The 27,141-nt window shown below is 38.7% G+C and overlaps 2 protein-coding genes across 3 annotated transcripts; one reads left to right on the top strand and one right to left on the bottom strand.

Moving 5' to 3' along the window:
- LOC108095575 (relaxin receptor 2) lies at positions 1-26,622 on the bottom strand. Of its 2 annotated transcripts, XM_017196725.2 has the most exons (18): positions 26,385-26,622; positions 14,026-14,469; positions 13,833-13,944; positions 13,604-13,675; positions 11,192-11,269; positions 10,824-10,895; positions 7,724-7,795; positions 7,581-7,652; positions 7,370-7,513; positions 7,175-7,246; positions 5,440-5,583; positions 5,236-5,352; positions 1,675-1,910; positions 1,450-1,564; positions 998-1,142; positions 781-935; positions 418-491; positions 1-360 (listed from the first exon to the last, which is right to left on the bottom strand). In XM_017196725.2, exons 1-18 carry the CDS (start codon positions 26,401-26,403, stop codon positions 161-163), a joined length of 2,343 nt encoding a protein of 780 aa, XP_017052214.1. In that variant the 5' UTR covers positions 26,404-26,622; the 3' UTR covers positions 1-160. The 2 variants fall into 2 exon arrangements, with proteins under 2 accessions (XP_017052214.1, XP_017052215.1); XM_017196726.2 differs by lacking the exons at positions 10,824-10,895; positions 11,192-11,269.
- LOC108095578 (chaperone protein DnaJ) lies at positions 21,291-22,067 on the top strand. The gene has a single exon (XM_017196731.2). It carries the CDS (start codon positions 21,420-21,422, stop codon positions 21,819-21,821), a length of 402 nt encoding a protein of 133 aa, XP_017052220.1. The 5' UTR covers positions 21,291-21,419; the 3' UTR covers positions 21,822-22,067.
- Positions 26,623-27,141: the final 519 nt, after the last annotated feature.

The raw sequence follows: 27,141 nt of genomic DNA, 5'->3' as shown, positions 1-27,141 counted from the left end.
CCCTCTTGCCCCATTTCTATGTAAGTCTGTTGATCTCGTGCTGCTCGTTCCTGGCCAGTTTCGCTCCTTACAGATAGCTCATCTGCCGGTTCGACTGACGCTTTCGCCCCGATCCTCCTCCGCCCGTGCCGCCACCCAAGTGGGCCAGGCTGACGCTTAGTCAGGACTCGTAGGCCGTCTGGGTCTGGGATCGGGTCTCGTTGTTCACCAGCGAGCAGCTGGGCAGCGTGTGGCAGTAGCGGCGCAGCTGCTGCTTGAAGGCCGCCGTCGTCAGCGTGTAGAGCACCGGATTGAGGGCCGAGTTCACCGGGAGCACCAGCACCGCCAGCCAGGCGTAAAGATCGGGTGAGATTTCGCAGCCTAAGTGGGGTGCAATTAATTACTAATATTGTCTAGTCTAGTTTGCATAATTCTTACCTGAAAGAGCTGCCACTTTGACCACAATTATGGGCAGCCAGCAGGCGCAATCGGTGGTCACAATAATGGCGAAGCTGTATAAATATAAAAATGTAAATATCATATTTAAATATTAGTAAAATATTCCTTAAGTATTAAAGTATTTACCCTTGAACAAGGATAGGTACTTAAATTAACTGCACAGGTTTTATTAAATATTATATGTACATTGTTTTAATATTAAAAGGGGAAAACTTGATTGTAAAGTGAATTCATTTTTAAATTCTTTAAGGGGTATGACAATCGTATTATCTGTTAAGTAATGTATTTAATTTTTTTCTCATATTTAAGAGGGAATTTTTACTACAACTCGCTTAAGCTTACCGAGTGGCTACCACATTTTCTCGACCGCTGTGAGTGCTCCGCATTCCGCCACCGGAATCTCGGATTGCCTGCAGCATTCTTATGTAGGAAAACAGGATGAAAACCAGTGACAACGTGTTGACGAAGATGAAAAGAAGTGCCGAGTACTCCCAGCCCTAAAAAATAATCATTTAATTTGTATAATGAGCTAATGGAATGATTCAAGTTATATAATCACCTTTGCATAGGGATCATGGATGTGCAGTGATAAGCAGACACCATTGTTGCCGTAAAAGTGGTTTCCAAAGTAAGGATTAGCCAAAAGTGGAGCCGCAGCCAATCCGAAACTAATGCCCCACAAGAACAGCAGTCGAAAGACAATTCTATACAGAAAAACATTTTATTTAATGGATGAGTATATTATTGTTATTACAAAACGAAATCAAATACAAACTCAAAAGCAAAGTTTGTAAGGTAAACAGAATGCTGTGGGTTGATATTTGAGTGGCATACAAATCAACAATGCAGCTCTCGAGGATAACGAAAAACTAATTAAAATAATGGGTAAAACAATAAATTTACTTGCCAACCCCCTAATTGTGCTGTAATATGATTTAACCACCCACCTCCTCCGAATCCATATCGTTCCGTCACATCTTCAAAGTTTTTGTATACCCCCACAGCACTCACCGAACTTTCTCCGTATCCCGGGGCTTGAGGGGCCTCGTCACAGACATCAGACGATCCCAGGTGACCAATGTGAGCAGCAGCGTGGACGACTGGCAACTGAAGGTGCTGAGGAAGCCTACGCGGCGGATACACAATTCACATTAGCATCCCATTAAGGAGCAGACAGAAGTTGCTTGTTTGGATAGTTGGTTGCTGGGTTGGGTGTTCGGTTTGGGGGTTACGCACCTGCAAAGGCACAGATTCCGCTGTGGCGCCACGCCTCCTCGTACTTGATGTACTCGCCGCGGAAACTAATGTCCGCGCAGGCAATCAGCGTCAGGTAAATGCCCATCAGGAAGTCGCTGGCGGCGAGGTGGCGCAGGTAGAGCGAGTGCTCCACGTTGCTCCGCGACTTGTAGAAGTAGCGGCCCAGCAGGACCAGCAGGTTGCCCACCACGGCAATCGAGGCCATCACCCAGACACTGGCCAAAAGGGGAAGGAAGTGCACACGGAGAATATTAGACACGGTCATTTGGGTTGCTTTCATTATCAGATTGGACATGGTGGCGATTTCGTAAATATCATCATTATTATTATTAAAATTCGAAAAACGTAATGCTTAATAAATTACTATGTATAGTACTACTTCGAAAGGACATCACCCAATAAACACCCAAATGGGAAAAATATGTACAGCAAGAAAAATCTAGCAACTACCAACATCCTCATTTTACCGTCTGGTAATGATTAATATAATATAATATATAATTAATATAATATATATAAAATATATGTTTTATTAACTATTTTAAATTCTGTTTTATAAGTACAAACATTATTATTATTATTATTTTTCATGATGTGGAGCTTACAAATTTATTCTGATCATTTTGTACCTCTCTATATTATTTCTAAAAATTAAAAAAAAATTGTATGGCATTTTAAAAAATCCTCTCTTTGATCAGTAAACCTTTTCCAATTTTAGTGTCATGTGTGTTTGACCTGTGAGCAGCCCCATTTAATGTCGAGTCATTGCCTATTTTTGCGTGTGCGTGGAAAAATAAAGAGAATAGCTGGTGACCCTGACTTTGGACAATAGTCGTTCTGCCGCTAGCCATAAATTCGGGCAATTAAAGGAAATTTAAGTCCTCCCCGCGGGGCCGATACTTTTCCCCGCCAGTGTTTCTGCTACTGCGTTGCTGTACTTCTGCGTTCGACCTCTGCGTTTGTGGCTCCGCACAATTGGCAATTGGCCTGGCCGGGTGTCTCATTACTGCAGTTCTGCCAAACGGGGAGGTGTGGCCACAAGGATGCCAAGGATGCCCGCCTCTGAGTGGAGCTACGAGACTTGGGCACAAAGCACAAGGTTAAAGGCACAAAGGACGAGGCGGCATTCGACATTCACAGGAGCAGAAAGCCCGATTCAGTGACAATTATGGCCACTAGCAATGATGCTGATTCCCTGAGGTGGAGAGACCTGTAATTTATGTTAGTGCCAAGTGCCCCCCCCACCACATACCGCTCCCCATTCATTGGCACCACTCGGGGTTTGATGATGATTGACCATCATCAGACTTGACCTAACGCCTAATGCCAACCTGGGGTAGCCGCCAATTTCACTAAATGCATATTAAATTAAAAGGAGTTGCAGCCTCTTCTTCGGCCGCTGCCAAAGGTCATCCTCTATAATACGGTTGAAGAAATTGCGGGGAAAAACAAGAGGCGGAAAAAGGCAAAGGTCTGGCGCCATTGGGAATAAACCTTAGCTGTAATCATTTCGAAGCTTGTAAAATTCCTAAAAGGCCGAGAATAATCTCTGTTGTTTTTTATTGAGTGGGGCAGACAAAAAACCCCACAGTTAAATTTTGTATGTTGCCTAAATTTAAAAGAAATGTATCGTATAATATACAACAATAAAAGCCTTGGCTTAAAGCGACTAATATTCTCCAAAGAACACTTTAATTTAAGGGAAATCATGAAACACGATTTTTCTTTGTCCTGGGCTAAATAAATCGAGGTCACCCAAGCAAATGAGTCCAAATTATAATAAATATTTAAACTGACTAACAAAAGGCTTTAAGGAGTACAAAGAACGTGAAAAATATTGTGTTATTTTCCCTTCTTCTAATGCTAAACAAATCGGGGTCATCTAATCAAACGAACCGAAGGATACAACAGGCTTTCCCCGCCTGCAGCAACATCGCATTAATATTGCAAATTTCTCTCAGTTATCCCTTCTGCACTACAGCCACTTTCTCCCATTTTGGACGGGAGTGCAGCTGTTAACCCAGGCTGGGAATCCAGGTGGCTAATAAAAGCATAGACCGGGCTGAGAGCAACGGAATGAAACTGGAGCCAGGAAAGCCGGAAAAGCGGAAAAGCGGCAGCCACGCCAACGAGTTGAAAACCTAAAGTATTTAATTTTTATGAAAACGTCAACTTAGAATAATGAAATAATGTACTAAGCACAAAAGTAAATTCTCGCTGGCACCGGCATCCTTGTGGCACCATATCCTTGGATCCCAGCATCCTTCCCTGTTTGTATGTCTGTATGTGTGTGTTTGCACATGTTGGTGTTTGTTTTTTTTTTCGAAATGAAGATGTGGATGTGAGAGGAAGATGAGGACGTAAGTGTGGGCGGGTTGCAGATGAAGATGTGGATGTGGGATGAAGTCGAAGACGACGGCATGCAGAGTGTGTGTAAAATGTTGTAGATGGCAAACAAACAGACCGACATGGAAGGAACGTAATTTTCATTTTCAACAGGAACACATCCTAGACGACGACGACGACGACGACGATGAGGCGATGGCAGGCAGCCAGATAATCACTCAGCAGACCTGATGACAAGTGACTGCCGGTTGCCAGCTTCCAGTTTTCAGTTTCCCAGTTTCCCAGTTGTTGATGTGTCTACTTATTTGTCTTGCCAAGTAGCTACTTGGCGAAAATACCAAATACCGGTGGGATGTTTAATGTTTAGACAGCAGGTCTAGCCACTTCAAAAGGCCCGATTTTGGGGTGTTGGCCCATTAGCGCCGGAATATTGAACAGCGGGTGATTGGCGCCCAACGTGGAGCCACGTGGTTATGGAGTTCAACGCAAATTAAATGATTGTCGCATCATAATTGATCACCCCTAACTCTTCGTGACCCCAGCTGGCTCGCATATTCATTTTTTTCTCAAGATCCATGATGAAGTGCAACATTAAATGATTTATTACTTAAAAAGAAATATGTAGTATGTTAACCGTTAGTTACCGTTAGTTACCGTTAGTTACCGTTAGTTACAAAAGCAAACATTTGCCGCCCAACGTGGGACTTAAGGATACATGAGTTAATCACCTTTACGCCTTGAATAAATGCTAATTACACACTGACACCAGTAGGATTTTAGGAATGCAAACTAAGAAATGACTTGTGGGAGTACCTATGCGTCTTGGAATTTTCCATTCAACTGATTTTGCATATAAGCTCGTATTTGCGAAATTATAGAGCACTCCGGTGCTCAGTAATTTCGCTTTTAGGCAGAACAATGCAGTGCTCGCACTCTAATTGCAAGCAAGCTCGGTTGCACTTGCAATTGCGGACTTCAAGGGCCATAATGACAATGATGACAATGATTTAATTGCAGTCTAATGAATGCGATTTACACACGGACCGCAGTGCGAACGGAAGCCAGTGCGGTTGCACCAAACTCCCGCCCACAAGTTAACTGGTTTGGTTTTGGCTTGGCTTGCCGGCTTCTTTGCCAGGGCTCTTAGCTTGATTAAATCGAAATCATCTTGTGAACGGGACTTAGCTCACTCACCTGCCTCGCAGTATCTGATTGTCCAGGAGGTGCAGCTTGCTGCTGATGCCATCGCCATGGGGATCACAGACCCTCACATTTATGGCGGCGCTACACAAATGGAACCACGAAAAGTAACTGCAAACGACAGATAAAGATGGTTCTTTCAGGTGCCATACTCATTACGATTGAATGGTTGCTGCCTTTGGCTGGCGGCTTACTCACATGTAATCCAGGCTGCTCAGGTTCCGCAGAACCCGCGGATCCAGGGTCTGAAAGCGATTGCCCGTTAGCAGCAGCGAGCTGAGGTTCTCCAAACAGGCGAACGCGTCCAGCTCGAATCCCTCGATGCGGTTTTCGTTCAAGTGCCTGCACAGGGAACAAAAACGGGTAAGTGAATGAGAAACAAGGAATATATAATTCAAAGTACAAGGTAAACGTAAGAAGTATTAACTTCTAAAGTTAATAATATAAAAAATGTCTTATGTATCATATAATCCTAGTTATTTATCTTAGATGTAGAATTATCATTATTGATATTATAAAAATATTCATTAGTTTTGCATTTTATTTTGGGTTGATAATATTACCTATCTAGTAACTATCTTAAACATAAAATATTTTAAGTAAAAGCTTATCCAATCTTATGTGTGAGTTCAACATTTGACTAATTATTATTTAGCTCGTACATAATTAATTCATTTTTTCCCACTTTTTTTTTGTGTAAGTGAAATTTGAGAAAAAGGCAAGGCGTTTTGGCTGAAATGGTTAACACATTGGAGCAACGCGGCTTTATGGGCCAGGGCATAAAAGCCAAGCATTGTTTCGCTGGATTTTTTTTTTTTTTTGCTTGCTTTTTTTGCCCCTATGCTTATTTGCATTCGAGATTGGTCGATTGGTCGGCTGGTGAGGGGAAAAAAGGAGCTTAGGTCCTGGCACCGGGCTCAAAGTTTCATCATTAAAGTTGGGGCAGCGATGCCGTGGCACGTATCCGGTATTTGTCCGTCTTTTCCCCAGATATTCCTTGTAGGAAATCTCTTTTGATTTTTGCCCTGCATCAAATCATTCCTCAGGAAAAGTCGAAGCCTCCTCAATATGCATTACATGAAAGCGGCGGAATGTTTTTGTGGGGGTCTAAAAACTAGTATTAGTTTTTCGCAAATGAAAAACTGTCAGCTTTTGGCTTTGCATTCCACTCGGCTTAAGGAAAATCCGCCCCTTCCACTTGGCATTATTGATAAATTAAATTCCTCAACCCGGGCGAAACTTAAACGGCAATAAATCCAAATGACACTTTCTGCCGCAGTCTCCCTTTTCTCCATTCCCCAATCCCCTTTCCCCCTGACCCCCACTATCAATATACTCCACTCCGGATCAGAAACCAGAAATCAGAAGACCCGAAGTCCTCTGGTCACGGGTTTTGTGGAAGATGTGGAAGATGGAAGCCGAGCAGAAGGAAAAATCCATCAGAGGTCACAGGAGTGACACTTGTTTGTTCGATGCCCTGGAGTTATGACTCCCCAAGGGTATGCTCGAATTCAGAGAGTGTTTGAGATACTTAAGATACCTGAAGATTACAATTTTTAAATGAATGAAGGTGGTAAGAAGATTTTAATAGGAATTAATAACATGAATATGTAAAAAAGTGTTTGAAAATAGAGGAACTTAAATACTTATTTTAATATGATAAGGAAATGATATGATGGTAAGAATTAATTAGTAACTAGATTCCACTAATAGGAATCTTAATAAAATTGCACAGAATATTTCATGGATCTTAAAATAAAGTTATAGATAATAAAGAGAATTTCTTATGACATATGAATAATTTAAAACTTGCTCAAGGAGTTGAATAATTTGTAAATTTTCTTTCAATTTTATTTTAACTAAATTCCATAAATAATAATCCTATGTTTTATAGGTAATTTAAGATTTATTCTCTTAACTTTAAACAACTTACAATCCTTGTAGATTGCTCAGATTGCAGAAGGTTTCATCTCGTATGTGGGATAATCGATTGCCAGCCAGAAATCTGCAATCGGCAAACAGATTGATATATTTATAGGTAGTCGCATAGAGGGGAGTAGCTCATCCATTCCCAGTTTTCCTGCTTTTCTTCCCACTTTCACCGCTTTTTCCCCGCTTTTCTACTTACAAGTATTTGAGGCGTGGAAAGGGAAATGTGTTGGCGGCAATGTCCTCGATCTGATTGTGAGCCAAGGACAAAGTGAGCAGTTTTAGCAGAGTTCTCGGAAATGTATTCGCGTTCAGTTGCTTCAAGTGATTCTCGTTAAGATAGCTTCAGAAAACAGTAAACTATTATATCTACAGCTAGAAATAAATATATTTTTAAAGGTGTTACTTACAGCATTTCCAAGTTGGCCAGCTTTTCAAACACCTCAGCTTCAAAGTTTTCAATTCGATTATCGCGCAGGTCACTTGAAATCAAATATTTATAATCCCATTAGGGAGTGTGTAATTTTTTCCTGGATTTTGTATAGGTACTTACAGCTCTTGCAGATTTTGCAGATTAAGGAAATCGGTTCGTTTCAGAGTTTGCAGGCGGTTACGTGCCAAAATTCTGACCCCAGTCGAAAAAAAGCACATGAAACAGATAAAAAATCACATTTTAATGCCGAAAAAGTTGGCAACAAAAGCCCCTTGCAATTGCATCCAGGCAGTGAAAAGTCGGCGCATATATCTTGATTTTAATTAGCCATTAAGCGCAAGTAACAAACGCCCCAAAAAGGGGCAGCTCCCCCACAATGGGACACCTTTCATTCCTTGCCTGTTCCCCTTGCCAAATTGTTCAGTTCTTCTGTCCGTTATTTACTATATAGTATTTACTACTGTCAACCGGACAGAGCCAACTTTCAGGGCAACGCCAAGTGCAGCTGCTCCTCCGGATTTCGGTGGCGCCGAAGTACGGATCTCCTCCGCATCCGCAATCCGGAGCTCTCCTCCATCCGCCGCAAATGTGTAACTGAGTTGTTTATGTGTTTTCGTGCACCGGCAGTTTTGTCTATTTGGCAGGGCAATTCAAACGGGTATGATTCATTTCAAGTGGATTTTGTGTCAGGGGAAGTCCCTTTTTAACCCTTTACATGGCAATAACTCCGATTTTCTTGATTTTTTTTTTTGTTTGGTAGATAAGTGAAAACAAAAAATACACTTCTTTTTAGTTTTTTAATTTTTTTTGGTTTTACCTTATTTTTTTTACAAAAGGGGTGTGATGCATTTCTGCATCAAAAGGTCTTAAGGGGAAAATTTTTTTAATATGTGTTTTAGAAAGATAATAACATTCATTCAATATTAAAATATAGTAATTTATATTTTAAATATGTCAATTTAAATTAAATTTTTTAAAGCAATTATTTTTTTTTTTAAACATAAAAAAACTACACATTTTTCGCACTCCGTTTGGGAGAATCCAGTGAAGTTCGTACAATTTGCAGTATTTTTTTATGTGTTAAGCTACTTTGATGCATATCTGCAACAAAGCGAAATTGTTGATTTATTCGTATTATAATGCAAGAAACACAAAAACTCGACAAGATATAGCTAAATATAATATTTACTTGTTTAAAAATATAAATTAAATCAACTACACATTTTTTTTTGTTATTTATATTTGGATGAGAAACTGCACAACCAATTCAGATTTCCACATTTACCAAATTGGCGAGAAAAGTAATCAGCTGTTGAATATTAGACAGAATTCTGACTGACTAACACTTGTTATATAAAAAACGAAAGTTTCTGAACTGCATTAAAAAGATTTCAGACAGTTTTGCAATGCCCGTTGAAAAATAATTGAATTTGAACGGTATGATGCAGATATGCATCACCACCATGTAAAGGGTTAAAAACTTATAAGTGTACTTTACTAACATAAATAAATAAATTAAATATTCTTACAACAAGCATTAAACAGGATTGCCATGAATTAATTTTGAAGAATATTTTTGTATATGTACTAAAATTGTTATGATTTTGTAGAATTATTAAAAGGAATACTTTAAAATAATCTTTATAGGATGGCTGATATCAAGATATAACCTATCGAATTATAAGCATTAGCTATAAAAATATTAAATATTCTGAGTTTGTTTCTGCTGTTTTTGTAATTGTAAAAACTTTTTCATTGATTTGGCTTTTTCTATAGTATCCATTTATTTAAAAAATGTATATATTTATATATATTTTATTTTAAATATTACAAATTTAATTTATCTAGGAGATTTTTAAAAACTTTTTAGCTTTGGGCTTATATGAAAATAACAAAAGTGCAATAATGCGTATAACGCCAATTATAATGCCAATCCGTTTTGATCACAGCCGGCAGCGAACTTGACCTTGCTTTGGCCTTTACCGCTTGCCCTTTGCCAGCTGGCGTTGTTTTTGTTTTTGCTCTTGTGCTTCGTCTTTTTCGGGGGCGCTGGAGGTGGGAAAAAGGGGGCGTGGCGGTGGAGCCTCCGCTCGAGTCAATGCACAAAACAAGCTTAAAACTTTTTACCGTCTGTGCTAATATTTTTATGCTTCGAGGCGGCGTGGCAAAATGGGAGAGGAAAATAAAAGGAAAATCCGAGGCGGCCGTGGAAGGGGGGTGGGGGGTGGAAAAATGGGAAAAGCGCCACAACAATGAGACAAGAATGTGCGGTGCGACATTGTCAGTCGATTGGCCGAGAGGCTGGCTTTAACCCGGCCACAATGGGCCAACTTTATGGGCCAACAGAGCAGTTTGCCGGGCTGACAGCAGTGGTTTGCGATTAGCATCGGACAATGTGTGGGCTTTTCCGAGTTTTTCCCCAAATTTCATATGGATTCCGATATGATCGACCCTCTACGGTTATTGCCAATTACTGGATTTTTGTCATTTAGCACCTCGGGCTGTCCGAAAAATAATGGCTTTTAATCGCAAACATATCTGTACACATATCCTTGCGACCTTTTCAAAACTTTTCAATGCATTCGTGTTTGTGAAGTCTGCAAAAATTGTGCAGTGCTTAAATGTGGAAATTTAAGCCAAGCTACTGCTATTTTTGCCTAATTTGATTTATGCCTTATTTGCATTTTTCCATTGACAATCGTTTGTGGAATCGTATTTTCTATTTTATTATATCGGCTAAGCCAATGGATGAAAATAAATTACCGAGGCAGTAATGTTTATTTAATACATGGGTTATTCGGGAGTGGTTTTAATATTTATTGGGTTCAAATAAAAATAAATGTGATTTAGATTTATGTGCTTATAAAGCGCTTACAAACATTTGTGGCTTTAAATTTTAATTTCCCATTTCCCCATACAAATCTCAAATTATTTTTCCTGTTCAACTAAAAATAAATGATATTTAGATTTATTAAAAAGTGCTTATAAACATTTGTGGCATAGTTCCTGCTAAAATATACATTTTCCATTTCAGTGAAATAAAGATCTCAAACTATAATTAATTCAAATATTTTTTTTAACCCACAATTGTCCCATTTACAATTAGCTAATATTATATTAAGCGGAGCATCCGGAAATCGATCGTAAAGAAGGCGGCGTTAAAATTGAGCGGAAATTGCACGAATATCGCGTTAATGAATATCGAGTGAACAGCACTTACAGAATCCTCAATTGATTGCCCTCGGGGAAGAAGTGTTCCGGCAGATGCGGTAATTTATTATCGTCCATATAACTGGAAGGACATAACGAGCACAAAGTGGAGTGGGGAAATTATTAAAGAATCGGTTGCAGCGGAAGACGAGGCGAAATGCGGTGAAAAATGTGGGGTGGTGTGAAAAATAAATATTGTATAAACTTTAAAAAACAAAAAAAAGAAGAAAAAACAAGAAAGAAAACTGTTAAGTGCACATAAATAATGAGACTTAATTATGAGTTATTGTGGGGAGTGGGTCACGTTGCTGGGAAAGGATACTCAGAAAGGATGATGGTAAAGGTTACTTTGTGAGGATAGTTATAAAGGACACTTACAGGGTTCTCAGTGGGTTGTCCGCCAGGCGATCGAATGCATGCGAGGAAATCTCACGGATTGAGCAGAACTTCAGAACTCTGCAGCAAAAAACAAAAAACAGAAACAGGCGACACTCGAGTGAATAAAACGTAATAAATACGAGATTCAATTGTAAACTTTGCACAATGGGGGGCCGGCTAAAAACTTCCATAGCTAGCATAACTTTTCAAGACTTTGCCACGCCCCCTCATCCTCCTTTTCCCTCGAATGAGATATGGATAATAATGCGCTTTGTTCGCCTTGTGTCATTGTTTTTGGCCCCCAAAACTTCGCAGCTCATTTGGATGGGCAAATACGGGGCTAACAAGCGATGAGCTCCAAGTTGGACTTGCATCTCATCTTCATTAGGGAGCCGAGAACTCTCAGTTTATCCAATGAATTAATTTGTTATTTATTTTAAAATGTATACTTAAAAGATTTATATTTCCCAGCTCTTACAGGGATTTAATTGAATTACTTAAACACTAAAGATGTGTTTACTTTCTTATGTGTTCCATTGTGAATTTTGATTTAAATTCAATAAATTCTGTAGAAAGTGACTTGAAAAGTTATTCTTTATAAAAATGCAACATTGGTTAATTCAAAATGTTTACTAATTAAATTAAAGTCCCCAAGTTTTTAAGATTTTGAAGTTTCAAAGGTTAAAGAGTTTTCTCGAATGTGTTAAACACTTGAAAGGTTTATTCCTATTCGGAACCCGTTGTGAATTTATTGTTTTATTTAATAAATCCTTGCAAACTGAAGTGCTAAAACCATTAATGGCAATTCCCAGCATTTGTGGCTGGAAAATGTATTTGAAGTGGAGTCTGGTCTCCATTTACGTACCTAATGGCCCAATAAATTTGTACTTTTCCTCTGTTCTTGTTTTGCATCTAGTTTTTATGGCTAAATGCGGGATAAACCTGTGGACAGAAATGTCAAGCTATTTATAGAAGAGAAGTAATTGTCTCCTTGATTTGTTTTCACGATATTGGCCAAGTGAACAATAAAAAGCAAAGCTTCACCCACTTTTTCGTAGGAAAATGGCAATGTAAAAAAGTTCGTGCCTCTGGGCAATGTTAACATTGTTTTCGTTTTCGAGGCGTCGTTAAAAATTCATTGTCACCCAATCTGCCCACGAAATCGTGGAAAAATAAATGTGCGCAATTGAATGACTTGTTGAAAATATCCCTGGGATATAAAAGCGAAGTGGTGCAATCCGAATATCTCGGTATCTTGGTTTCCCTCGCCCTCTTTTTCCGCAAAAGGATTCTGCATATTGGCGGTTTGCAGATGGTAACTCGAGGACTTGCAAGAAACTAAACTCCGCTTCCTGGAAACTTTCTAATTTCAATTTGAGCTTAGTTTTGTAAAGACTTAAACAACACCAAGAGACTTTAGAAATCACATACACAGAAATTAAATTGTTTAACTAATAAAAAAAACATACATCATACAATTTTGAAGGTTATCAAAAAAAGAACAACATTTCAATCAATGACTTATTAAATAAAAATACTGAATAAATATTACATTTTTTTGATTAAAATATAACTTTGGTTTATTTGAGTTTCTGACTTTTTTCCCTGCATTTATTATGTATATTTTCTTCCTTATAAATTATGTATATTATCTTGGTATTTCCAACTCTCTAACTTGTTTTCTCTGCGTGTAGTAACTTACTGTTTAAATTTATACCTAGATCGTGTGGGAGACTGCAGAGCACGAGGAATCCTTTCGAGGACTGTGGCTGTCCATCTGCAACGACTGGCGATACGACATGCACCACGAATGTCTGTTTTAAGCCGGGCCAGAATGTCCTTTGGCCCAGTGACACATAAACTGTCTCCGTCTACCGCCTGCATATGTTTTCCGCTTCTGCGAAGAACGCAGGGGAGTCCTTCCTGGCTTATCCTTCCGGCTGCCTAGCTTGTATGTAATTTGTATGTACGCCGGCGTGTGATGGCAACGAGTGATACTGACACAACGACAACGACAAAGACAACGCCAGCGAAAACGACAACGACGAGGACTACTTAAAGGCACCATTAAGGACACAGCATGTCGCTAATATTCAATGCGGTCTGGTCTGGACCGGACTGGTCTGCTATGTTATATCCTGGTTCTCATCCTGTGTCCATCCCCATCCCCTTAAATGTTGCACATCCCCCATCGCTTGCAGCCGCTTGCAGCAGTCAGAGTCATCTGGTTGCATTTCCGTTTTAATTAAGAACCCGAAGGCCGGTGCCACCGGAGCAATCTGGCATCTCTTCGTTTATTTTTGGAGAAAACGAAACGTCATCAAACACCCAACCAGCCATTACTTGCTAAGTACTATTTAAAGTGACTAAAATACTATAACTAAGGTGGGAAGTATTTTAGAAGAGACTTACAAGCTTTCCACGTCTGGCAGTTCACTGAGGAAGTCCTCATGAATGATTTCGAAATTGTTTCCCGTTAGATCTCTGTAAAGTAAGAAAATGTGCACAAAACATGAGGACTTAAAAAATTGTTACAAGAAGTAATAACTTTGCTAAAGAATACATTTTATTATTGGAAAAAGCTAGTCAAATATCCTATGAAAATTCAAGTTACTATTATAAAACACGCAACTGTACTTACAGAGTTGCCAGATCATGCTGCGGCAGTCGTCCTGGTATAACGGTAAGCTGCTGAAATCGGCAAAGAATTTCATCTCCCCGACAAGGACAGCTAAAGTTTTCGTTGTGCCACACTTAAAAACAAATTTTCAAAATTCAAGATGAATTTTATACAATTTTTCTAGAATTGTTTTATATAGGATATCAAGACTTACAACACTCGCCAATCCGAAGATTGTCGTGTCTGCCGAACGGCTGCTTCCTGTACAGGTGGTCCCAGTACTTGGCGTCCACCTCGTTCACGCAGTTCACCTCGTCGGAGCTGTCGTCGCAGTCGACGCTTCCGTCGCAGTTCGCTCGCTGCGGCACACACTGTGCGGTCGTGTTGCAGTGGAAGTATCCGCCAGGACACTTGTCGTCGGCATCCGGAACCAGGATAACGGACTCGATCGCATCGCTCATGCCCAGCAGCGATATCACCTCGCGAACGGGCGCTTCCGTCTCCTTCGCTTCCACCAATTCCATTTCCGTTTCCGGTTTCGTTCCGATTCCTGTTCGCGATGTTTCTGTTGCCGTCCTTGTCGCTCCTTCAGCTCCTCCCGCCACCGTTGATGCGAGTGTGAGCAGGATGGCGAGAAGCATTGTGATGGGCAGGTGATCTGAAAGGGATAACGATTGGTAAGTGCTTGTTATCGAAATTTGAATTTAAATCTATGGTGACATAAAAATTCTAATTAATTAGATTATTATTAAAACCCTAAAAAACAATGTTAAATTCAATTTGGACTTCAAAAAGTTTTTATTTCTTGGCTTCTTGTTCCTACGAAATAATAAATTACTTTTCATTACAACATATTTGTTCCACTTTACTTTAAAGATAATTTTCAAAGGTTACTGCCAAGACAAAAATAGCGCCCAGGAAGTACATAATTGGAATTCGAGAATTCAAAGTGAAAATGTAGAAATCCCAGAACAATTTGTACAACTTATGGCCAAAGGGAATCCACAAGCGTAAGCAGCAAAAGAATAAAAAGCAAAATCGAACGCGTCGAAACAAACAGATGTTCTTGCCGATATGGCTCCATAAATTTCTTTAGCAAATGGGGCCGAAATATTTGTTTAACCAATTAAATGGGTTAATTAGCATCCGATTAGCAGAACAGCGAGATGAGAGAGTGGATGGAGGAGGAGGAGCACTTTTCGGCCTACTCATTGATGTTCTACTAGATAAACTCAACACGCGCTTATGGACAAATATAGTTATATATATCTATGTACATATATATACATATATACCACCCCCTTGAGGCTGTTGTCAGTGCATTTATCATTTTTAACGATTGCACTTAATGCGTCGCAATTTCCAGCCCCCACATGGAATCGCAATCGATTGGAGGACGAAGATATTTGCGGGGGGCGGGGGAATATTCGATATCTGGAGTTGGGAATTGTAAATTGCAAATATGTAAAATGTGTAATAAAATTGTTTGTAATAAAAATTACGCACAGTACATTTGTGGCCCAATGGCGATGAAATGGCCCGTGAAATCCCCCTTTTTGCCGTTCGGCAGGACACTTTTTCCACCATTTTCCCCCGCCGACGACATAATCCATAGCCCCCTGCCCGGAAAATCCTGACGTACTTGTTGGCTTTCTCGATAAGGCATCATCCACATCATCATCATGACTCGGTGACTTTCTGATGGACACGATGCCACGACAGCAAATGGAAAAGGCGTAATCAAAAAAAGACAGAAGGAAAAAATAACGTACCTGAACAAAAAGTTTAATTATAATGCGAAAACGGAAAAGGTAAACAAATGCAAATCAAATTAAATCGAATCGTGGATATATCGAGCTTAAGTTGGAATGGGACTATCGAAGTTTGTTTACTCTATATGGAACAAACAGAAATTGTATTTTGGCGTGGCGATTCAAGGCTTAAACAAGAAAGACCACACCCAATAATAACATCTAGTAATATAAATAAAAGTGCGTTGGTGGATAAGGTAAAAAAAAAAATGTTTTTAATGAGAGAATAATATCAAAGGACATATGTAAAAAGTTCCCAAACTTAAATTTGATTTTAAAACAAAAAAGGCAATTTAATGCAAGTACCAAACTATATTGAAAAAGAAACACCCACAAGTATGCGTAAGCTTTTGATTATTATAAAATAATTTTTGAAGAAATAAAATAATTTAAATATCCAAAAGCTGAAACTGATTAAGGTTTTCAAAAGGACTGTCCGTAATTTGCTTAAAAACATATTATTAGATCAACAAATGGAAAATTCCTGCAAGTCGAAAACATATGGCCGCAGTTCCCGGATAACCAAGGACCCCTGGATGCGGATGCGGATGCAGATGCGGATGCGGATGGACGATTGCATTGCAGGTCATAACTCAGACGGCGGAGAGAACAACGGATTGCAATTACGGATGGAGGCGTTGGAGGAGCAAGGATTGGCAGAAGGATTGGCAGAAGGACTGCCGCGATGGAAATGGAAATGATGCGGAGGGGCTGCGACTCCATAAAAGTGTAATTAAGTGCGGCATCCAGAATCCGAAAGCAAGGACAAGGACATTGTGCACTTGACACGTGTTGCTAATGTCCACTGGGGATGGGGAATGGGGAGTGGGGATCAGGGGTTAGGAACAGAAATAGGGATAAGGATAACCGGAACATGGACCTCCTCCCTCCCCCCTGCAATCCAATCCGATTCCCCCTCCAATGGAAAACCGAGGGAATGCCGATGGCGTATCAACGTTTTGTCAACACATTTGCGGCAAATTGAAATGTTTGATGTGTGCGGCTTGGACTCGTCTGGCTACTGAAATGATTGATGATCCAGATCTCAGCAAGGAGCCATCCCCTTCCCGCTTCCTCCTTCCCCACACTTTCCACTTCCACATTTCCCACCCATTTTTACGCCCATCTGTGGAGTGCATCCAGCTCGTCGGAAAAAATACTTTTACAACTTTGTAGCTCATAAATTCCCATTGAGCCAATCAAAGGGATGCACCTCTGCAGACTGCAGCTCAAACCCATTAGACACTTATTGATTAAGGAATTTTTCCTCAGCACAAACAAAGCATTAAAAATCCTTTTTAATTCTTGTGGAAAACCTTGAAACAGAAATTATGAAAGGATGTTTTGCCAGGGGCTTAATTATTGCATTTTGCCTTAGAATTCTTTGAAACAAAGTTGTTATGCACAGGAAAATCATTTCATCATTTCACATATTAATTTGTGTTTAAATTGTAAACTCTAAAATAAAAAAAAACTGGTTTAAAATAAGTTAATTATTATAAAATTAAATGATAAATTATATGATTATAAGATTGTCAACTTAAAAACTATAACTGATTAAGAAGATTAGATAACTAATTTATAACAAACTGTATAAACAAAAGGATTATACTAATTTTAAAGTGATTTTCCTTTTCCATTTCCTGCCCAGGATAGTAGTACTTTTTTTCGCAGTGCACAAGCACACCCAAACAGTTGAACAGACCACCCTCGAAATTGAATCGGATTTGTTTATCCTGTCTGACCCTTACACTTCGTGGCCGAAAGAAGCCTCGAGAGGTGAAAGTTCCGAGTCTTTTGGGCTGGGGCAGCAATTAAAACAAACGAAAACCTAATAGGAACTCACGAAAATAGAAGTCAATTGTGCTCGACGGCAAAGTAAACAAATTGTCGGCAGTTCGATGTCCGCTGTCCATTACTCGAGATTCTCGCTGTCCGTTTTCTGTGTTCACCGATCAATATCTATTAGATCATCCATGAATCAGAGCTCTTAATTTGTGAATAATATCTTAAAACTATAAACTTCATATAACCATAAATCGTATCTCAACAATGATAAAATTATTACTTATCAATCAACTCTATGGCAACCTTAAAATTTATTTCATTTAAATTTAATTAATGAAACTGGAAAAGTGTACTTTAACTTAACAAGATGAAAAACGATTTAAAAATGCAACATGCAACTTGCAACATGCAACATGCAACATGTAACATGCGACATTTCACTTGACACATGCTGCAACATGCAATATGATGCATCCAACATATTACTTGCAAAATATTAATAACCATTTTTTTAATTTTAATATAATTAACTACATTAAATATGTGCCACGTCATCATAAATGAGAAATTCAAATTTTTAACGCCCACCCGCTGTTAATGCACCGCCTTTGTAATTCCCAACTTGTTCTGGTCATTTCCTCATGGGATAGGCGTTGATTTTGGCCCATAAATCAGTGGACCGGACTGACCGGAAGTTCCCTTCTGGAACTTTTTCGGATTCTTGCTGTGCGGGTGTGTGTGTTGTACTACGGTATCGCCTGTATAGCGATACCACCTATGGACCAGCTCCAGGATGCAGTGCGTCAAGCATCCAAGTGAGCAGGTGCCATTTTTTGGGATTCAATAAATTTGGATAAGTATGCCCCCTGTGGGCAACACCGCTGTGGACCAACTCCAGGATGCAGTGCATCCATGTGAGGAGGTACCATTTTTTGGAGTTGAATAAATTTGGGTAAGGGAAGTCCACCTTGAGTGGGCGCCGGGATGCAATGCATCACTGGCATGGACCAACTCCAGGATGCAGTGCATCCATGTGAGGCGGTACCATTTTTTGGGAACCAATAAATTTTCTTCCCTGTAGGTGACTCCACCGAATGTGGACCCCCCGGATGCAGTGCTTCGGAAACCCGATAAAGGTAAGTGATGACGTGGCCTTCTCTGAATAAGATTTAATAATTAAATTATTGTTTTTATTTACTTATTCCAGGTTTCCGGGTTTATATTTGTGCTGCAGTAAAAGAATAGCACCACTCTTGAACTTGGACAAACAGATGTGTGGGTTGTTCTCCTGATATCAACCATACGGCGGCACCACTATGGACCAACTCCAGGATGCAGTGCATCCATGAGAGGAGGTACCATTTTTTGGGATTCAATAAATTTGGATAAATATGCTTCACTGCAGATAACTCCACATTGAGTGGACTCCGGGATGCAGTGCACCGGAAGCCCGAAAAAGGTAAGTGATTACGTGGCATTCTGTAAATGCAATTTAGTAATTAAATAATTGTTTTTATTTATTTATTTCAGGTTTCGGAGTTAGTGTGTGTTTGAAAAGCAGCTGCAGCTGAGAATTCACGCCACTTGAACTTGGACAACAAGATGCAGTGATCAAAGGATGAGTCGCAGTGAGTACTTAGAACTTAATTAATTAAGGTCTTTATTTAAGATAAGAGAAATTTCAGATAGTTTTGAAATTTAAATACGAGTTTCACAAGGTATAACCTTCCATAATCCATTTCCATTATTTAAATTTTTATAGTCAAATACGATTTATTTTTATTAAAATCAGGAATAGGACTTTTTACATAAACTGGATAAAACTTCAAGATGAGAATTCAGTATAATTAAAATATATAATATTTTATTCTAAATTGTTATTATATATGACTGAATAACATTTGAATGTACGACTTCCCTTAGCTGTGATTGCTGTTTAAGTGAACATTAACAATAACTTCTGACTGACAAACTTCTGACTGAAATTATAATACCCTTTGCTCTGCCAGGGTATAAAAATGAAGAAAAAAACAAAATACGATTTAATTGTTTAATGACTTTCAACCTCATTTGGCCATTTTCGTTTTCCAAATCGATTGGCAACTGATTTATCTGGCAAACAAACTATGCTTGGCCAGCATACTGAACGGATTTGGATTCGGAATTGGAATAGGAATAGGTATAAGCGGATCTCTCCCCATTACGACATGTACTAAAAACAGCTGAGAAATTCCAAAAGTTTTATTCACTCCTCACCGTTCGACTGTTTATATTCCGAGTTCGATTTTCGCTATTGCAATGGAATTTTTATACTTACCGAAAACGAAATCGAAAACAGAGCAAACCGAGAAAAGTTTTTGGCTAACAACAAAGTTGTAAACAAGAATCTGGCTGGGCGGGCATTAGAAAAAAACAGGGGCGCAAAAATAATATAAAAGAATTATAAAAACAGAAGCCAATGATAAACAGAAAAGGCTGCTCAAGTGCCCATTTGCAATGGGTTAAATATATCTGTTGATCTTTGTATACGAGTATATATAGATACACCGGCTATATCGAACGGATCTCTCGGGGAGTTTTATTTTTAAAGAGTCGGCGAAAAGGCCAAAGAAGGCAAACGTTCTGTGGGTTAATTGTTAAACCATCACATTCGAGAGATTCATTTGGGTTCACCGCACTTAATTACTCGATGGAAATTAATCATTTCATCGCTTTTTCGGATATGGCTTTATCCCACCCCCTCCCCATTCCCCTCCTTTGTCCCTCTTAAGATCCCCGTCTAATGATTGGCAATGGTGGGTGGTATTTGTCAATAGTTCGGCTATTTGAACTGCCGCTGACAGCGGCGGCAAGAGGCCCGAATACAAATGGAAATAAATGCGAGGCGAAATGGTTAATGCCTATGCGCTCCCTTCTGACGGGTCAGAGGTCATGTGACACACAAACGGAGGAAGCCCTGCCGAAATTAAGCGGTTTCTGAGCTGCTTTTCGATACACTGGGGGAAAATTCACCGTATATTATGAAGGTTAGTTCATTAAGGCATTTTTAGAAAAAACTCTACTAGGTTTTCTTACAACAATACGGACATTACCTACACTTTTAGTTTCTATTACTAACCTAGCAAATATCGGTTTATTTCTACTTAAATTAATATTTATATTTAGTTCTGAATACCTTTATTACTAGAACCTGTTCTTTGTAAAGGAAAAGACATCAAAACGAATTTGATTTTAACAAATCTGCGAACTTCAAGAAATGTTTTAGGTTGCATTTTGTTTTTTACTTTATTTATATTCTTTCTCTGCATCCTAGAAGGATTTCCCTTATTGCTTCTATTTGCCTTTCCCTTTTTATCTGTCCTTCTCAGTTAGGCTTCAATCAGGGAATTACGCTAGCCATTTTTCATTTTTCCACTTGGCAGGGTCAGAGGTCACATCCTTACACACACACACACACACGTCAACACATATGTAAATACCGTTGTTTTATCTTGTTTCTATTTGTTTTACAAAAAAAATACGACTCTGTCCAATTTCTGTCCCTTTTTTTGGCGAGTAAAAAAAGTAAAAAAGCTACGCATAATATTAATTAGATGTCTTTTTATGGTGTAAATATTATCCCAAAGGAACTTTAGTTTCGGTTTGTAGTGCAATATTGTATACATTTCAAAATGCCTGTAAGTTTATTTCCAAATTTATTCGGCACAACTTGTACTATGTCATAATTAAATTATGTATTTTATTGACTTATGTTGATAAAAATGTTTTTATTTGTTTAAAATTAAATTTTAAAGAGAACACCTTCAATGTTTTTAACGGTTTAAGCATACGATCACTATCGATATATTCTTAATTCAAGTCTAGTATCGATGAAAAAAAATCGCAAAGAGACAAAATTGTTTGCGAAATACATTGCGGATGTAAAAACGAGTGTCGTAAATTTATGTATATTATCTTGTAACCCCTTTGTTGGATCAAATCTATAACTACAATTGAAAAGCAATCGAAAATGGAGGAGGACCACTACATGATTCTGGGATTGAGTCCGGATGCCACCGAGGAGGAGATTACGAGGGCTTACAGGCGAATGGCCCTAATTTATCATCCCGATAAAAACCGTCATCCTCAGACGGTGGCGTATTTCAGAAAGGTCCGGGCTGCCTACGATGTCCTATCCGATACGGATTCTAGGGATGCCTACGATCGAAGCTTGCGACGGAGGGCATCGGCATCCAATCGGCAAGTTGTCACCCACCAACAACAACAACAACAACAACGACAACAATCAGCTCAGGTGGAATCCCCCGATTTATTTCCCACAATATGCGCCGTTGGCGGTGTGTTGGTGGGTCTATTTCTGGGATTCGGTGCTTTCAAGACGTTCTACAACTCAACTTCGGGGAACAAATAAGGTGCAATCCCTACACAAAATAAAAAACTATCGGCATTGTGCAATCAATTTGAATGTAAAAAAAATTATGAACCAAAATATCTTGTAGAATTGATAGAATTTATTAAATTGTTGAACTTTATAGAATTAATAGAATTTATTTGAATGTTAACTTTAATTAGAAGAAAGAAAATTATTTCAATAAAGAAAAAACAAAGTCAAAATTTATAAAAAGAAATAAACAAAATTTAAAACAGCTTTAATACATTTACGATCTCAGGTTATTTCAAAAAAGTTGGAGTTGTATACAAATTGTAAAAGTTGAACAACACTTTAAGGGATCAGAAAACTTAGTATCATTGAAGGAAACATAATGATGCAGTGTTTAGATATAAGGAAAACTAGCTTAAAGTTGGTTTGGATAATAATTGATTACCTACTTGATACCCCATTTCGTTAAACTCGAGTATCAATTACGTTTTGTCGACGAAAAAAACAATCCCAAGGACTTCACGATGTTGAATCCTAGATAAAACGACTGTTGAATGGACAAGCTCGGAATATATGATTCAAGTTGGCCCAAAAGTTCCAAAAGTTATTTGGTGCGAAAAGTTTTTGACTGGCAAAGAAAACTTCCTTGAGTTGCGAGTTAACTTTACGCCCTTAGTTGGCTTATCAATGTTTGTTTTATTATTGAGCGAGCTGCCAATAACGTTATATTAGCAGATAATAATAGCACTTAGACCATTACAATATACATATATTGTTTAAATTGGAAGTTAAACAATGATTCAGAAGTATTTCCTTTTTAAAGTTAGCTTTTTCCCTGCACCATTGCATATTTAACGAATACTTTACCAAATAAATTCAATAAAACAAAACCCAACTCGCATTAAATTGTATGCCACTTCCTTTGAAGGATAGATGAGTTCTCACTTCATTAGCGAGCTGCGTATTTCTACAGGACCTCTGATCCCTGGGGATTTCATTTGCACTTCAATCATATAAGAGCTCGATTTTCCCCGCCCACTCGCAATCACTTTACTTTCGGGGATTCCCCGGCCTTCTGTTTTTCCTCTCCTATCTCTTTTACTTTTTTTTATTTTTTGGCAATCACTCAGGCCTATTCACATGCACATGTCCGTTTTTGGATTTTCGATTTTGGTTTCCCAACCGCCGAGCGAACCCTAATGAGGCATAACCTTTATGGCGGGCACTGTCATCGACCGCCTGCCATGGACAATTCAATTATGCGACGCCTCAAAAATAACACCACAAAATTATATGGATTACTTGATCAACTTAAAAGCTCCGCTGGACCCGGAGAACCGAAACTTGATAGCTGGCCTTCAATTCATTGGCCCTCTGGACATCGGGGCATCGATTAGCGTCCGCCGGATAATGATATGGATGCGGATGCGGATATGGATGTGGATGTGGATCCGAACCTAACAGAACCGAACCGAAAGGCCTACACAGATGCTACTGAATCTTGAAGGCACTCAAACAAAAATTGGACCCTGAAAAATGAATATATTTCCTGGGCACTATTTAACAAAATTCTAATGTGTACCTAATTTAGAAATTTGTTTGTCAAAACTAATTAAAACTATTGTTTTTGAGTGAAACTACATATTGGAATTTTATAAAATATTTTATTTATGTGTTACTTTGTGATATAACTATATTTTGGAAGTTCACGATATATTTTATTTTAAATTAATATGGCATAAAACATGCATATAGAAGAAATACTTTATCAAAACCCTAATCTTAGCTTAATAAAAATCTATGTAATGTGGATAGATATTCCCAGCTCAAGGTCTGGATTATACTATTATTTAAAAAAGAAAACAAAGATTTCTTTGAGTGTGGAACTGGCTGTTAATGGATCCGCTGCAGTGCACCCACACGCGGAGCCAGTGAAATTGTAGAACCCCTGCCCATAAATAACGATTGCTGGCGGTATTCAAATTACCTAAAAGCGAAATATCGGAGTTGGGTGCGAATGGGGATAAATGGGGGTGGGAATTTCCCCCACCCGAGCCTCAAATGGATAACCCCACATTTTCGGGTTGAACTTGGCCGTCGGCGACAAGTTCTTAAGTGGAAATTCGCTGGACCGGTTTCCACTTACGTTTCCACATATTCGCATAGTGTTTTTCAGCGCCTTGAGGTCACGGAAATTGTGGAAAATCGGGCCGGGAAAAAGGAGTAAGTGGGCAGCACAGCATCGCACAAATACACTTTTTTCGACTGGCTGAATTACAATTTGTTTTTTCCGCTTTTCCGGCAATTGTCGAGATTTTTCTCATGCAGCTTACGCTTTGTAACTAGGATTAAATCCCATGAAAGGTACACACTTTTAATCCAAATATTTATAATTCAATTTAGCCCGTTTGCTGGCTAGTATTTCTCATCTTAAGTCGTGACGTAATTCCTTTCGTGAGAAGAAAATGTTTAAAATATGTAAATGAGTGGGTATTTAAATTATAATGCGAAGAAGCAAAGCGTAAGATCATTTGTGGTTTCTTCAAAACTAAATAATAATATTTTCAATGGCATCATACATAAATTAAATTTCATTTAAATAATTTATCAATATGTTGAGATTTTTTACATATGAAAAGAAGAATTAGAAAATAGTTTTCTTTCTCTTAATCGTTTAAAATGCAGACTATATTTCTTAGAGTGAGGTAATATGCTCAAAAATAATTCCAGCATTAATGTGAAAATAACTAACTAAGCACCTCAATTAAATAATCCACCGACTAAGCTTATAATAAATATCAAAAACCCAATAATTACCCGAGGAATAGTTCGCCACTGGCGAACTTTGGCGTAATTAAATAGAATTCCTGGGGGAACAGGGAGACAATCTGCACCACATAATTGACACATTCCACTTGTTTTTCGTGGCCCATCAAAAGGTGAGGTTTTGCCCTGGCTGGGGGCTATATGAATAATCCCCGTAGCCATGGTGCCATTTGCTATATAGTCTGGGCCGACTTGGCTGGCCGGATTTGTCTAAGCTGTCAGAGAGCAGTTACAACTAATACAACAAGTTTCGGGGCATCAGGCGTTGTCAGGTCAGCGCCCATTTTTCTGGCCACAAGAGCCACAAGGACCCAGCACCACCCATCTCCACCCAGCACCACCCGCAAACTACCCGAAAAGCATCCATCCACAAACCATTCTGGACCAACCACTTTGACCACCTTTTCGGGGCTTACCCTTCGACCAAGCGTTTGCAATTCATTCGGGCTCATAAATCTAAACGGCTCCACGCACTTACACTTAATGACATTTTATTACAAAAATTTAACACGAACCCATCGACGGACGATGGAAATAGACATTTTTCCGGAAACTGGAGCGGATGAGAGGGAGCGAAAATCCAGTCATTGAGGCGCCGGCTCTATTTTAATAACATAAATTAATATGCAAATTGGTGCGGAATTTTAATTGAAAATCGGTTCGGTCTAAATACATTTTAGCCAGTCGAATTTTACTAGATTTTCAATCTGGCAATCCGAGTTCATGTCAATCATCAAAATATTGAAAGGATTCTGTAACATTTTGGTTTTTGCCAAATGCTTAACTCACTTTTAAGTTTTTCTTAAAAAAATGATTGATATGTTGTGTACATTTACAATAAATTAAATTTAATTGAATTCTTTATTTCTAAACCTTAATGATTTAAACATTTTCTTTAAATCAATTAATCATTGATTCAGTCCCTTTTCTTGTTTCTTTTTTTTGTAATTCGAATTCAGCAATTTATCACTTCACAACATAAAAAAAATGTTCCTACACACCTAAAAAAAGTTTCTTGCAATAAATGCATTAATGTTATTTACAGAAAATGTCTCTTTTATAATGCATAAAACTTTGTTGTAAAAGTTGTTCAAGCCTTTTGAACTTCGTCAGACATTCAGGTTTTTATAACTACTTGTTCACAGGTTGAACTTTTGCTACTACCTTGGGAATTCCAAATAAAATAATAATGCAACTGATTTTTAATTAAAAATTTAAAAGTTAAGCTATGACTTCAAAAATAAAGTACATTAACGAAATGTAACCCGGTTTTATTTACGCATTTTGCGCCTTTACTTAGTAAGTTTGTTTGTAAATGCTTTCTTCTTTTGAAGAAACATTGGCTTTGATTTCTATTTTAAGAAGTTTGATTTGTGTCTATGTCACAATTTCTGGAGTAAATTTATTTATAGTGCAACATTTTTTATTGCTTTTTTATAAGGGGAATGTTTATATATCCTGTGTTTTTTTGTAACAGTAAAGTTTTAGTTAAATTGGTGATTCGATTTCGTCTTGAAATTCCCCATATTCCCGTGGATTATATCCACCTAGCCATCTGAAATCCCCGGGACTCCCAGATGGTCAATATCTTGGCCGGGTTTATTATTTCGATTCGCGTTAAAATGCCACACAAACAATGCGGATAAAGTAGATAAAAACATATACACATGGACTCGGCCGATATCTGGCATCTATAACTGCATCGGTAAATATACAATATGGAGCACAAAAAACAAGATGGAAATTGTTTATTTTTCCGGGACGTACGCATGATCGTTATTGACATCCAGGGAGTTCTGCTCTCCTCCGCCGATTAAACGGGCAATAAACAATATTTAATTATAGACTTTGATGGGCACTGGAAAAAAATAGGAAAACTTCGCCGCACTTCGATGCGAGATCGTTCCGGAGATCCGAAGCTATATAGATCACTGAATATGTTCGATCCGATCCGATTCGATTCGATTTGATACGATTCGGTTTTTTGGTCCGTGGCGCCGCGCGTTCGCTGCCAACGATAACAAACAACTGAGCTGAAAAAAGCCGAGCGCCTGCAACATGTGGCATGCGGCTTTCCCAGGTGCCCCGCCCACTGGCGCCTCCTTGCCGCCCACTTTCCACCAAAGACCGCCCAGTCGCCACCCAACGAACTCATTCACCGAACCAGCTGGCAATTTATGAATGAAAAGCCCAAAGCTCCGACGAATTCGCCAAGTTCAAGGTGAAAAGCCTCTGGTGGAAAAGCCTTCAGGAAAAGCTCAGGAAATGGCTCGAAATAACCAGTCCTTTGAAAAACGAACCCAAAGAACTTACTGTAATTTGCAGCATATGGAACGATATACTTCGTTGTCCTAAAATTAGGGTTTTTAAAACCCACCGGAAAATGATTACGATATCCATAACCATAATGGTTCTCATTACAGACTTTAAATTAATGTGATCAAATATTTTCAAATTTGAATTAAGCAAAGCATCGCGGGTACCCCTAACATATCGAAATGGCCTTATCGATAGGTTGAACATA

This window comes from Drosophila ficusphila, unplaced genomic scaffold, assembly GCF_018152265.1.
Source record: "Drosophila ficusphila isolate 14025-0441.05 unplaced genomic scaffold, ASM1815226v1 contig_198, whole genome shotgun sequence".
Classification (NCBI taxonomy): domain Eukaryota; kingdom Metazoa; phylum Arthropoda; class Insecta; order Diptera; family Drosophilidae; genus Drosophila; species Drosophila ficusphila.
The sequence above is the reverse complement of the archived record's forward strand: the minus strand, read 5'-3'. Positions and strand labels throughout refer to the sequence as shown.

Excerpts from the sequence above, each read along its gene's own strand:
- LOC108095578 (XM_017196731.2), top strand. The coding sequence starts at position 21,420 with ATGGAGGAGGACCACTACATGATTCTGGGATTGAGTCCGGATGCCACC.
- LOC108095575 (XM_017196725.2), bottom strand. Across the intron at positions 7,247-7,369 it reads TTTCCACGCCTCAAATACTT|ATTTCTGGCTGGCAATCGAT; the intron begins GTAAGTAGAAAA and ends TGCCGATTGCAG. Across the intron at positions 5,584-7,174 it reads CTGAGCAATCTACAAGGATT|GCACTTGAACGAAAACCGCA; the intron begins GTAAGTTGTTTA and ends TTCCCTGTGCAG.